Below are 12,765 nucleotides of genomic sequence, written 5' to 3'. Positions count from 1 at the left end.
GAGGGAGGGAGAAAAAACTGCTCCGGTTCCTCTGCCATAATTTCCTATCAGCCTATTCAGACAACATCACCAACAGCTTGGTCTGTGCCTGTGTGTGTGTATGGAAGCAAAGCAGAGAGCGAGAGAGAGGCAGCGCACGAGAGGCAGAGAGAGAGCGACAGAGGGAGAGAGAGAGAGAGAACAGGGGAAGGGAAGGGGGAGGCTCCATATTCTTTCACCTACCCCCCGTCAAACCAGAGAAAGGAGGGGCCAGACCCTAAGCTGCCAATCAAATCCGCTCGTGGCAGCCGGCATTATCTCAGCAACAAACTATTGACAGATTACATGTCAAGGAGTTTAGTGCATGATTGAAGGAAGCCTTTTTTTATCTAGTTACTTTTCCGCTTTATTTCCCCCTCCACCAACCAACATTCAAATGACTTTCTAACAGAGTTGAGTAATATTATGAAAGTTACATGTCTGAGAGGATTTAACTTCGACTTCCCTGAATATGGTGAGTACTCTTCTTCTTTTTTGTCTTTGTCAGATATGTTTTATTAGCTGACAGTTTAAGGTGTGCCTTTATCTCTGACTAAATATACAGAGAAGGGAAGTTGTTCATGATTAAACTATGTGCCAGCGCGTACGTATACCCAAGTGTTGCGACACCCTTATTTATAGCTCTTTGACAGTGCCCAAAGGTGACTGCAATATCAAATATAATTGCCCACTTCTTGAGCACACTTTTCGTGACACTGAGTAACAGGCAGTACTCATGTGAAGAAAGTTGACAAAACCAGTTTCATTTTCTCTTGTATTTCTGTTCTATGACATGAGAGAAGCACAACTCCCTGTCAGGCTTCTTTTTTTTTCTTTATCTCTCTTCATCCGTGTTTTCTTGCTTGTTCTGTCCCACCGTTTAATTACATGTTTTTGAATAAGCCAGCATTTGGTACTGTAGAAATACAGGTATTGGTTTTACCCATAGAGGCACTGGCAATTCCATTAGGGTACACTGAATGGCCTAAGGGTTTGTTGCCAAGGGGACAAAGCAAACAAACTGTTGTGTTGCTTATGTTGTCACACATGTAAAGGTGAACAGCAGTGCTAACACCTTTTCAGGTACTTCCAATTAGTGTGTATACAGTGCACAGGTGTATGTTACATTAAAATATAAGCATGCTGATAAATCAAGTGCATTGTGAGGTAAAATTAAAACAAAAAACGTTTTCAATTAAAATACTAAATAAGTACTAAATAATACTCAGTGATTGATATTTTTGTCCAAATGCACCTGTAGGGCAGATTCTTTTAAAGTATATTAGACATATAGCTATCAAGTAACAGCAGTCATTCTGTGCGTACTTTTGGGAGGATAAACTTGCAACTGGATTACACCTTCCACTCATGAGCGTCTGCCTGCTCACCGTGTTACTTGTAGGAAGGGTTTAGCGTGTGTTTTAAAATAAGCCATATTTTACATTCGCATCTACTTCTTTCAGTTTTGTGTGTACTGTATATGCAGGTCTGTTTTCAGTTTGCGTGCACTCGTGTCGTCTTTTCTTTATATATATATGTGTGTGTGTGTGTGTGTGTGTGTCTGTGTGTGTATTAATAGTCCCTGTGTATTTCATTATTTGCACCATACATAAATATATCCACTCAATAACTAAACTATTACTTTTTAGAGACATGATAGGTTCCCTTTGACTGTGATAAATTTTATCTGCACTCAATTTGAACCGCTTATTGTAAACTCATCCAGCATGTAAATATTTAGTAAAGCTTGTGGGGATATTTTTGAGCAGTCTGTTATTTAAAAAAAAAAGATGCTATCACAATGTTTTAAATTATAAAAAGGATGCTTAGAAAAATATTTAGATACAGAAGTGTTCTTTTTTTGTCTTTTCATATTTTTAGAAAAAAATCTGCAATTCAAACTTCATTCAAGGCATGTTTTACTCCACTCTGTTTTTAAAAAAAATATAGTTATTTGCCAGTTACGTACTCTCTCTGTATCTTATTTGAATTCCTTTAACTAGTTTTTTCTTGTTGTCTAATAATCTCGCTGTTCAGCACTTTTGACACTATATTGGCTTTTCTGTTCTTTAATTGTTAAGGCAGTATTAATGAAAATTAAAACACAAACTAAAAAGGATTTTTTTGTATTAAGAAACTCTGAGAAGTTGCATAGTAGAGCGATGTGACCACAGGGTTTACAAACACATGCGAGTGACAGACACGAGGGCTCGCTCATTATGTCTGGTTATTTAAGGTGTGCTGTGCTATAGTTGAAATAACAACAAACAAGTACAACTGTAATCGTGACACACCCTAATTTCAAACTTTTCGTCAGCTTGGAAAATGTTTTTCTCCCCTCTTATGAGTCATAATGTTGATTGTCTTCTCCCTCACTGACTTGTCTCATTAACCCTTTGTGGCCCTCGCCATCTTTTACGGAATTCCACAAAACCAGGATGAAATGAGGGAGAAAAACAAGCCCAGGTCTGAAGGCCCTCAATAAACCTTTTATCACAATTTAGCAATAACCTGAATCAATTTGATGTCTTAAGCAATAAAATATGCTGTTGCACTCCCATTTCTGCTGCTCCTTGGATGACAGTAAATTTACATTTTTTAATTAAACTAGCCGGAATTTTTATTAGGGGGCTGGGCTATGCTAATGGCAATGTTGTGTACAGCAGATTAACAGAGTTTTGAAATAAATTTAACAGGGAGACATTTGGTGGAAAAAAAAGCGAGTCATTGTCTTTAACCTCTTTCATGCCGATTTCTCCTGGGGGATCCTTGTATTCTAAGGAGCCTTGTCAGGGAAGAGTGCTTCTCAGCAACGAGGTGATTAGTATCGCCTTGTCAACCAAGAAAAAACATTCACATTCTCAGATCTTTTTAAACACCTTGTTCAGATGTTACTAAAATATTTGTTTTTAGGTATCACATATGCATTTGAAATATACAGATACAATTAATGTCACTCTATTAGTTTCAATCCAAAAATGTTGAAAGGGGGAATAAATTATTTTTTATTATGTTTTTTTTTGCTTTCTTTAGTTTTTTTTTATGTCAGAACTAGACATTTTATTTCAATATTTTAATTTGTGTTTAAAAACACTTACCCAGCAATGGATTATTAAAAAAAAAATGCTGCTCACTAAATTGATTCCTTCTCTATCTCTAAATTGAATATAACTATTTTACATGTACAGGGAGAAAGAACTATATAAAAAAAGTAAAATAAAAAATACAATAGTTAATGGCAGCGTATATGTTTGTGTAGTTTTATGGTCCGCTCTCAGTATTTGATTGATGTTACGCGAGGCTGTGTGTGTTATGCCTGGTTTTAGCAGAGTGGCAGGGAGAGACAAGGGGGGAAACACAGACAGCAGACAAGGGGAGGGAGGTGTGTGTGTGTGTGTGTGTGTGTGTGTGTGTGTGTGTGTGTGTGTGTGTGTGTGTATATGTGTGTGCATATGTGTGTGTGTAGTGTGTTTGTGTGAGTGGGTGTGTGTATGTGTGTATGTTGAGGGGGTAGACAGAAAGAGAGGGACAGCTGAGTCCTGATTGAGCATGTGCCCAGTCATCAGACACAAGCCACCCAACACCATAATTACCTTAACCCCCATCTTTTAATACCCAAATCACACCAACTGGCCTTTTTTTTTTAACCGGCAGAAAGAGGAAACATCAGAGATCAAACGATCAAATAAACTCCAGATGCACGTGGGCTGCCATGCATCTTGCCGCAGTAGCCAAAGTGTTCAGGGCTACTTGATATGGGCCAGGAGCGAGGCAAGTGGCATCACCACCCCCTTTCCTCACTCCTGTGCACTCATGCAGTGGCCAGCACCTAATTAAAACCTCAAAGCTCCCCGTCACCAATTTGGAGTAATGGCCTAATTAATACACGGTGAAGAAATATTCCAGAATGATAAACAGGTTGCACCTTGGGTCTTCATTGCCTTAATTATCTAAAATATAACAGGCCAAGTTTTTATTATCACAGATAATGCATGTTTGTTAATCTGCTCCATTAAAAGTAAGGGAAATGGGCACAAAGACATATCCTTTTTAATTATACTATCTTGAAAAGAATGGCAATGAATTAGAAATTATATAATTGAGTAAAAAAAAAAAGTTTCATCACATAATATTTTTCAGGAGATGTTTTTCTTTTTCCTTTTTTTTCTTTTTTCTCCTCTCATTTGTTTAAGCGTAAGCCGACGAAGAGAAATCCTGCCTTTAATCTCTCGGCTGAATATGCCGTGTCATGTATTCTTGTGTGCAGAGTCAAGAAGAATCCTCCAGTAACTTCTTTACCGACTCGATTTCCTAATCTTACATATGAAATTATAATTTCATGCAAAGTAAGGGAGAGGAATAATCTCTAGTCGTTGATATGCCATATAAGAGGGGAAAAGGGGAAAATGAAGAGGTAATTAGCAGAGTGGAAGACTTAGGCGCGTTTGTCTGAAAGCATGGTCTCCACTGGCCATGAATGAATTTGCATGCTTCGCTTATCGAAGCGCACTTATTAGGCCAGCTGAAAGAGAGATTAAGCCGGCACAAAATGTGGTGACTAATCCTTTTAAATGTGGCAGGGGGTCTTTAAGGTGTGAACCAGCCCGTACGTAGGTTAGTGGGTATGGAATGTGACAGACCACAACTTTCACACAACTGGATGTGTTTGAAAGGGAAGCAGCGGATGCGGGGTTAACTGTTTAGTGACAAGGACAGTGATTGACATGGGTAATAAATTGATAGTCTATCTCCTGACCCTCTTATCTCTGGAACAAATAGAGCAGGTGGGGTCAGACTAGGTTCAGATAATAACGGAAACATTTTGTGTGGGCTGACATCGATAGCTTTCCCTTGTTTTTTTATTGATTAATTATAGTTGGTTAATCATACATGAATGGCAAACACTTAAAAGATGAGAATAGTGGGTGTAAAAAAAAACCCTGTTTTCTCACTTTACTGCTGTTTTTCAGTGTTGAGTACATGTCTCAGTTTCACTTCCCTGTCACCTTTTCTTTGACAGGAATTCAGAGTCTGCTGTACTGTTTCTTTTTTGATAAGATGAAAGCAAAAAAAAAAAAAAACATCAACGCAAACAAACATTGAACCTTTTTTCTGTCACCTTCACTGTGAGGGAGAAAATGTTTGCTCTGCCGAGTTACAGAGCCAATACCCCTGTCCTCGTCTGTAATTGACTGCAAACAGGGACGTAGTGACGTTTAAACACTGCCCTCCTCTCTTTTCTGTGTCTCACACAGACACACACGCACACACACACACACACACACACACACGCACACACGCACACACACCCACACACACACACACACACACACACACACACACACACACACACACACACACACATTTTCCACACATTTCCCAACCTGGCACCCCTCAACTTCAGGTTCTCCTCCTGCCATGTGTTTTTTCATGTGACATTTTATTCACTTGGGTCAGTAGCAGGCAGCACCAGCAATAATTACTGTCTGTACATGATAAATCTGAAGCCCAGCTGTTCATTTCTGTCACTGCCAACAGAGAAAGAAAGAAAGAAAGAGAGGGGAACGATAGAGGGGAAGAACCCAGGAGTTTGCCGGATTTCTCTACCCCCCCCACCCCCTTTTTTTTTAGTTGGTAACTTGATAGGATTACATGGTTCTAGAGCCCACACCTGTTAAGAGGCTGTTAGCAGAACAGTTGGCAGTCCGATAGCCAGAGCTAAGCCTTTTTTTCTCTCTCTCTCTCTGCTGTCCATTCTGTGTCCCCTTGTGGGGATTTCAGCCGGCATGTATGACAAGAGTTTGTTTCTCCGGGCTCTTGCCTCAGCCAGGGGTGAGGAGGGGAGCGCACTCCTTGTGACACGCGAGTGGTGTGTGTTTGATCCTACACTGTGTGTGTGTATGTGTGTTTGTGTGAGTGTGAGGCCGGGTCGACTGACATCTCTTTTCCCTCCCTCTCCTGAGACACATTGTCTCTCATCAGTTGTGCTTCCTTCTCCGATCTCAGTTGCATCAGAGCAACCCCCGGAACAACATATATACAAGTAACACGACAGCAAATAAAGAAAGAATTCAATTGGGTTTGTTTTTCACAAGGGTGGGGGACAGGTGTTGGTAGAGTCATAAAATGCCCAAATACAGGTTAAACCAGACTATTTAATGATTAAGGGTTAGGTTGAGAACATTTGTGCATATTTGAGGAGTGCCAAAGCCCTGCTGTCAATTAGAAATACTTTCGGAAGGAGTGGAGAAATGAGTAATGCATAAAATTCGTTGCTTGTTTTCTCTTGTTCCTCTATTATTTAAGTGGAAAACAGCCCTTAATATTGTCTCAACACAGAGAAATATTGTGTTGGAGACAGTTTGTGAGGGAATTGGTGACAGTCAACAGACTTTCGCATAACAGTAGGTTGTTTTGTGCCTTGGTGCAACGTGTCTCACTGCCTTATTTGGCATTCAGCAGCAACCCAGCTCTTTGGCTTCGTCACTTTCTATGGGCCCTCAGCACCTGTTCCCCCTATTGTGCCGGAATTTTCTATATTTGGCAAGAAGTTGGACTCTCTCAATTGGGGTGTAGGTCACTGTTTCTAATAGCTTGTGAGCGATAAACTCAATATTCTCATGGTTTATTTTTCTCTTTCTCGTGCTGTTGTTCAGTTGTTCAAAAGACAATAATAGAAAACATGATTCAACTTGGGAGGACTACGAAACATTTCTCACCAGGGCCTCTAAATGTCATGTTGTCCCTTGCATGATATTGACACGTTGCATTGCCATGAGTGCAAATTATCTTCCGTCTGAAGCACAGGAGAAATAAAAAAGAGCAAAGTTAATAGATATCTCAGGCTAACTTTTAATTGTTCTGATATGTAATCGCTAAATGACAATAAAAAAGGAGCACGGCCACTTTAAAAGCTTTATCTCTCCTGCTCTGTGCCCAAAGTGTCATGTCCATAACAGCACCACCTGATCTACAGAGTAAAATAACCGCTAAGGCTTATTGTTTGGACAATATTGGAACCCCCCCCCACACACACACACACACCCCACACCCCTGCTCCCCTCAGTGCTTCACTCCCCTCTCCCTTGATTCATTTCACCCACTGTCCTCGGCTGCTGGAAAATGGCGTTAATTTTTTTATTACCTGTTTGACTCTCCAGCCTTATTACTGTAGCCCCTTAATGTTCTCTGTAACCGTGGAAACCAGATGAATAAATGTCCGCCAAAGAAAATGAGATGATTAAACAGGTCACCCTTGCAAAACAAATTCGCTTGGTCGAGCGCAATTTGTGTACCAAGCGGCTGTCTTAACAGTTTGCTAACAAGGGGATTGTTTGCCAGACTAACTGACAGAGAAGGGAGGGGGGGTGGGGGGGAATGAAGATATCTGGGGGGAAAGGATATGATTGAAGAGATAATATGTTAAATCACAATGCTATTTGTCTCATCTCTTTATTCTTCATGATGATGTGGTGTTTGTATATGATTCAAAATCCCACCTTTCTTTATTTTGTATTCTTTAAACAGTGAGAGACAGATATTTTAGAAATGATCTTTTCCAGTGCACTATATATTTAAGCAACATATACAAGAAACATTCAAGTTTAAAGCAGCCATCCATATTATTGTCAGAGGCATTTGGAGTGTGATCATCAGCAAATGCAGTAGCAAATAGAATTTCTCTCATTTAGGTGGCAACCAATCATTACTGCTAATTGTCCTTGAGGCCATCTGTATAGGATGGCTCGTCCTCTATTGGTGTTGGAACGGTACTGGTCATGGATTTACAAGTCCAATAATAATACTTAGCTCATCCATAGTCACCATAGCGCAAAACAGTTCATACTCACAACTGCAGTAATAGATATGTTGTTTTTTTTTTTTACCCCTGAAATCAAACAGTAGCGTGAACAACATCCTGGTTTCAAAGTGTCACTAAGTTTCTTTCCCATGATGCCCCCGCCCTTCCCCTCCTTGTCCAAGTGTAATGTTCTCATATGACTTGTTTTAAGCGAAGCTCTCTGACAACCATATGAAACGTCTGGTGTTTTCATCGGGGAAAATAAGAGACTTGGTCGGGCAGATTTAGCCATGTAACGATAGGGCTAACATGCAGACTTGGATTAGACTCAGGCCTGTGTTGCCATTCCAACCACAAATCATAAATGTCGGGGACACGGCGGTGGTGTTGCTTATGGAAGGATGCCACGCTGCGCCACTCAAGGGTGTTGCCTGTTTGCATTGATGCACCACCACCACTTACCGCCTCTCGCTCTAAAACAACTTCTGTATCCCACTCAGCCCAGCCATTTTGTCCCGTTACCAAAGCTGATCCCAAATGTTCACCGCAGCTTTAGCCTCAACTTTAAAAGAAGGGGGGTTGTTAGTCAAAGCAGGGCCGTGGCTTCTTTGAGCAGCTTGTGGGACAGAAGATGGCGAGCTAGTTTTTCCACTGGTAGAGGGGGTATTTCATCCCAATACAGGGACACTATAGCTCAAAACTGAAAAGCACTTATGCATTATTGATGTTTTAATTTGTGCAAATGCCCAAGTCTTTGTTAAGTGATTATAGTGCCAGGGAGATAACAGGGGAGGTACTTCTCTATGAAACAAGAGCTTGCTTGCTGGCCGCACTGGGAAGCCATTGGACTAAATCTAACAAGTCCACGCTTCTACTCAGCTCCGTGCAAGAGAAAGCGAGAGGGAGGGAGAAAGGTGGGGGGGGGGGGGGGGGGGGGGGGGGGGGAGAAGAGAGTTGACTCAAAATATCAACGTGTCTAAGATAAGGAAAAATTCAGCCGTTGATCTTTTGTCCTTATTTCAGCTACACCTCTCCCATTTATGATGTTGGGTTTATAGGTCTTTTACATCCCTTATCAAAAATTATTTGATGTAAATACAATGGAAGTGACCTGAAAAGCCCCATGTGTAAATACTCCTCGTGGCACACTAGAAACTGACCTTGGGGGAAGAATGCAAAGTTATAATGCTTGCAAAACAAGCCAATAAAATAATACCCAATTGAAAGGAGGGAGTTTGGGTAAATATAAAAGTGAAGAGAAGCAGTTTTCTTTCCCTCCAATGATTAACTCAGAACAAAGGTTATCGAGGTTGACATTTTTTTAAACTGTAATTTATGTAATTGCTTGCTTCAGCTACCTTGCCAGATAAACAGTGACGGTAGGAAAGGTTGAAGCCTTCCCAAGAAAACAAACATGCGTTTATATGCAGAGTATGAGATGAGCTAAAAAGATTTTGTTTTATATCCTAGTTGATCCAATCTCCAGCTACATCTCAGATCATTGTCACTGGTGCATCCATGCCTCAATTGTGCTTTTTGATGTGATGGTTGTCCAACTCTGCGTCAGCCTTCCAGTTGCTCCCACACCTGCAGCTGTTCACACAGCCTGCCTTCCGCCAGCGCCAAACGCATGTACAACCTGTAAATTATGCTGTATTCATTTCGCTCAGACTGCATTAATATGGGCTCTATCAATGTCAACCCATGAGATAAGTGTCTTAGTTTTGGCTGTGGTTTCAGTGTTAGTCATTCTCTTTTGTTCATTAGCTTTATTCTTGCTTTATTCTTCGAGAAAATCTGCTTGAGTGTAGAATCAGGCTTTGCCTTCTGCTTTGAGGTCCCTGGTGGAGGTAAAACACGAGAGCATGCGTGTGCACGTAGGCACACACACATACATATTCTCACACACACTCACATGTGCACGCAGGCACACAGTAGGCTCTCAGGCTTCCCCAAGCATTTACTGCTTTATTAAGCTGTCTCATGAACCCACTAGCAGAACATGAGAATACTGGAAAAAAGAAAAGCCCATATTACTTAGATGATTTGATGTCATTTGTGGACTACAAAACGCTAGGCTTTATTGTGTGCACAGGGAGAAAGAGAGGGAGCAGGGAAAAAAAAGAAGTTGGCTTAGAAATTCAGAATTTCAATTAGCGTACGTAATCTGAACCTGCCGGCTTTGATAGAGGCTTTTTTTTTTTTTTACTAAGAATACAGCAGCACTTGTAAAACATTAATTAAGCAGACTTGTTTTTTTAAAGGATGGAGTAAAGTGTGCTTTATGCAGTCCTTTTCACATGAACAAAAGGCAGTTACCTCACAGAGAGGACCGCTTCACCCAAACCATTAGGAAAAAAAGGGCAATTTGAATTGGAGAAAAACACAAAAGACAAAAAAAGACAAGCTATTGAGAGTAATGTTGTAAAGGAGATGATATCATATGAGAGCGCAGCCTTTTGCTGAAGAATTGAAATGTATCCCTGCCTCAGTGAAACCTAAGCTTGGTGCAGGAAAACGAGCCCCTATTTTAATGACTTTCTACCTGACAGATGACTTTAGACTGCCTTTTGGATCACATTGCCCTGACTTTGTCTTACATCATCAAACCATTGATTATTAATAGATTCTATGACCTGTTAATTGATGGGTAAAATGGACTTTAATGGTAACATCTTCCTACATTTAAAAAGATGACTGTTGGTCTGTAATCTAAAACTAAAAATTCTTAATCTTATTTGTTTTTTTCCCCCCATGGTGATGGTTGGTGGCAAAGCCGCGACATGTCTGTATCTGCTGCGTGTTGGCCTGATGATGATACAGAAAGCTGAAATGCATGCTCTAAAAAAACACTGGTTAGCATTAAATGGGATTATAGTATATTCACATGCTTCGTTGTTTTTTACCTCCCATAAATGTATCAAGATAAAAATTATGCAGTTTATTCCCAATAGATCATTTACCAAGTTCAGTACATGATATCTAAGGTATGAAGAGGGACGGTAAAGATTATTCTTTTTTCACCTATTATAAAACATAAGAAAACAGATTTTATGACTTGTACCTCTTGGAATATATGATATGAAAATGAACAGAAAAGGATAAAGTCCCTGTCTTGCATTTGCACACATGGTGTTGTATATGTATATTCTCTGACTATTGTAAATCCTCATGCAGTGGGTGATGAGTACACATACAGATGATACATTAAAACTGCCATAACTCGCACACCCAGCAAAGCTAAAAATCAATTGGAATGGATAGTTAAGCTGGCCCCTAAAAATCAATGAGCAATTCATGTCCTTGATCACAGAGTGTCATTCCTCTCAATGTTAGAGGCTGATGAGGGCTGAACAGACACACACAGATACTCACATTCAGCACAAATATACAGGAAACTTGAAGACGCATCCATTCTGCTCAGCTAAGAGTAAATTAAACAGACAGTTCAAGGACGCATACTTTAATATGCTTGGATTTTAAACAGCTTCTCTTGATATCCTAAAAACAGGTTTCAGCTGTATTCAGTTTAACACAGCACCGTTCATTTCCCTTATTGTTGGAGTCTTTAATACTGAATAAATATACATACTTTTTTAATCTAAATATATTGAGACAGTATTAAATGAGGCCAGGGTATTTTATTAGGGACAGCTGGTAAATACAACAGGAGTAGTAGTAGAACTATCGAAAATGGCAGGGAGTCGAATTTCAAAGCTCATGTTGTTGTTTTTAAACCGTGCAAAATGTTGCAATCCAACGACATTGTACACCAAGCCTGGTAAATAGAGATGACCTTATAGCCATTACATGGGGGGGGCACTAACACACACACACACACACACACACACACACACACACACACACACACACACACACACACACACACACACACACACACACACACACACACACACACACACACACACACACACACACACACAGTGGGCATTCACGGAGGAAGAGGAGAAAGGCAATAAGGTTAGCTAAATGAAGAGGATGAAAATTCTATGTTTCAAAATAGCAATTTTGCCCTTATTAATGCCATTAGTGTAACAGTCATAATGGATCAAATCAACGGATGACCGAAGCAACTCCTCTGTCTCTGCGCTATGACGGGATCATGTCGGGAACAATTTGGGCATTTTGTGTTGATGAGTGTAGTTACTAGTGCTGTAGTATCCTCCTCTTTATCTATTTCACTTTTTTTTATCTGTTTCTCTGTCTTTTTCCTTCTCACCTAAGCTCTTTGTGTACATTTTATTTTGAATTTTTTGTACTTTTTACTTTGGAGCCAACTATCAATAGAATTGACCCAGCTATCAACTACTGTATTTTTGATCAAGATTTAGATAATGGCAGTCATCTTTGCTCCTGGGCTATTTCAGGCCGTTCTTGTCACTCACACCTAATATCCAACACTGTTACCAATAATAGCCACACTGACCAATTCAGAACAAAGCTACAAAACAAATTATGTTTATGCAACACCATCTTTTGGTCTTGTATCGACCACAAATCCATATTTCTGCTCTCTGAACCTTTTCCACAAACCATGTTCTCCTTATTTGTCTGCAGAGTCTGTTGGATATTAGTGCATTAGCAGTTGCTTGGCCTTAACAGGTGGTCATCTTTTACGGTCTATTACTCTGGTAACATTTGAAAGGATCATTCAGCCCACAAGCTAAATACCTCAGATTTGGGGAGAGGAGAGGGCCTTCGAAACAGTTGTCGCCTGTCAGGAGGAGCAGAGAGTCAGAGGGACCGGTGGAACAGTTGCTCGTCCCCTCATTGAGGTGAAAAATTTTCCGGCAGCTGTCACTCGGCCTTTTTACCTCCTTTTTTTTTTTTTTTTTTTTTTTCAGGAGGGGTATTTTTTCACTCATTTCCAATAAAGCAGAAATGAATGTTTGTGGCAACTGAAGGGGGAGGGCAAACTCCAGTGC

The 12,765-nt window shown here is 40.2% G+C and overlaps 1 protein-coding gene across 1 annotated transcript in view; it reads left to right on the top strand.

Annotated features, from left to right (window-relative positions):
- Positions 1-347: 347 nt before the first annotated feature.
- Positions 348-12,765, top strand: part of casz1 (castor zinc finger 1) — a 74,602-nt gene continuing 62,184 nt past the window's right edge. Inside the window, exon 1 of the mRNA XM_062427611.1 lies at positions 348-493. Coding sequence (XP_062283595.1) covers positions 445-493 — 49 coding nt within the window. The 5' untranslated portion in view covers positions 348-444. The remainder of the gene's footprint in view (positions 494-12,765) is intronic.

This window comes from Scomber scombrus, chromosome 10, assembly GCF_963691925.1.
Source record: "Scomber scombrus chromosome 10, fScoSco1.1, whole genome shotgun sequence".
Classification (NCBI taxonomy): Eukaryota; Metazoa; Chordata; class Actinopteri; order Scombriformes; family Scombridae; genus Scomber; species Scomber scombrus.
The sequence above is the reverse complement of the archived record's forward strand: the minus strand, read 5'-3'. Positions and strand labels throughout refer to the sequence as shown.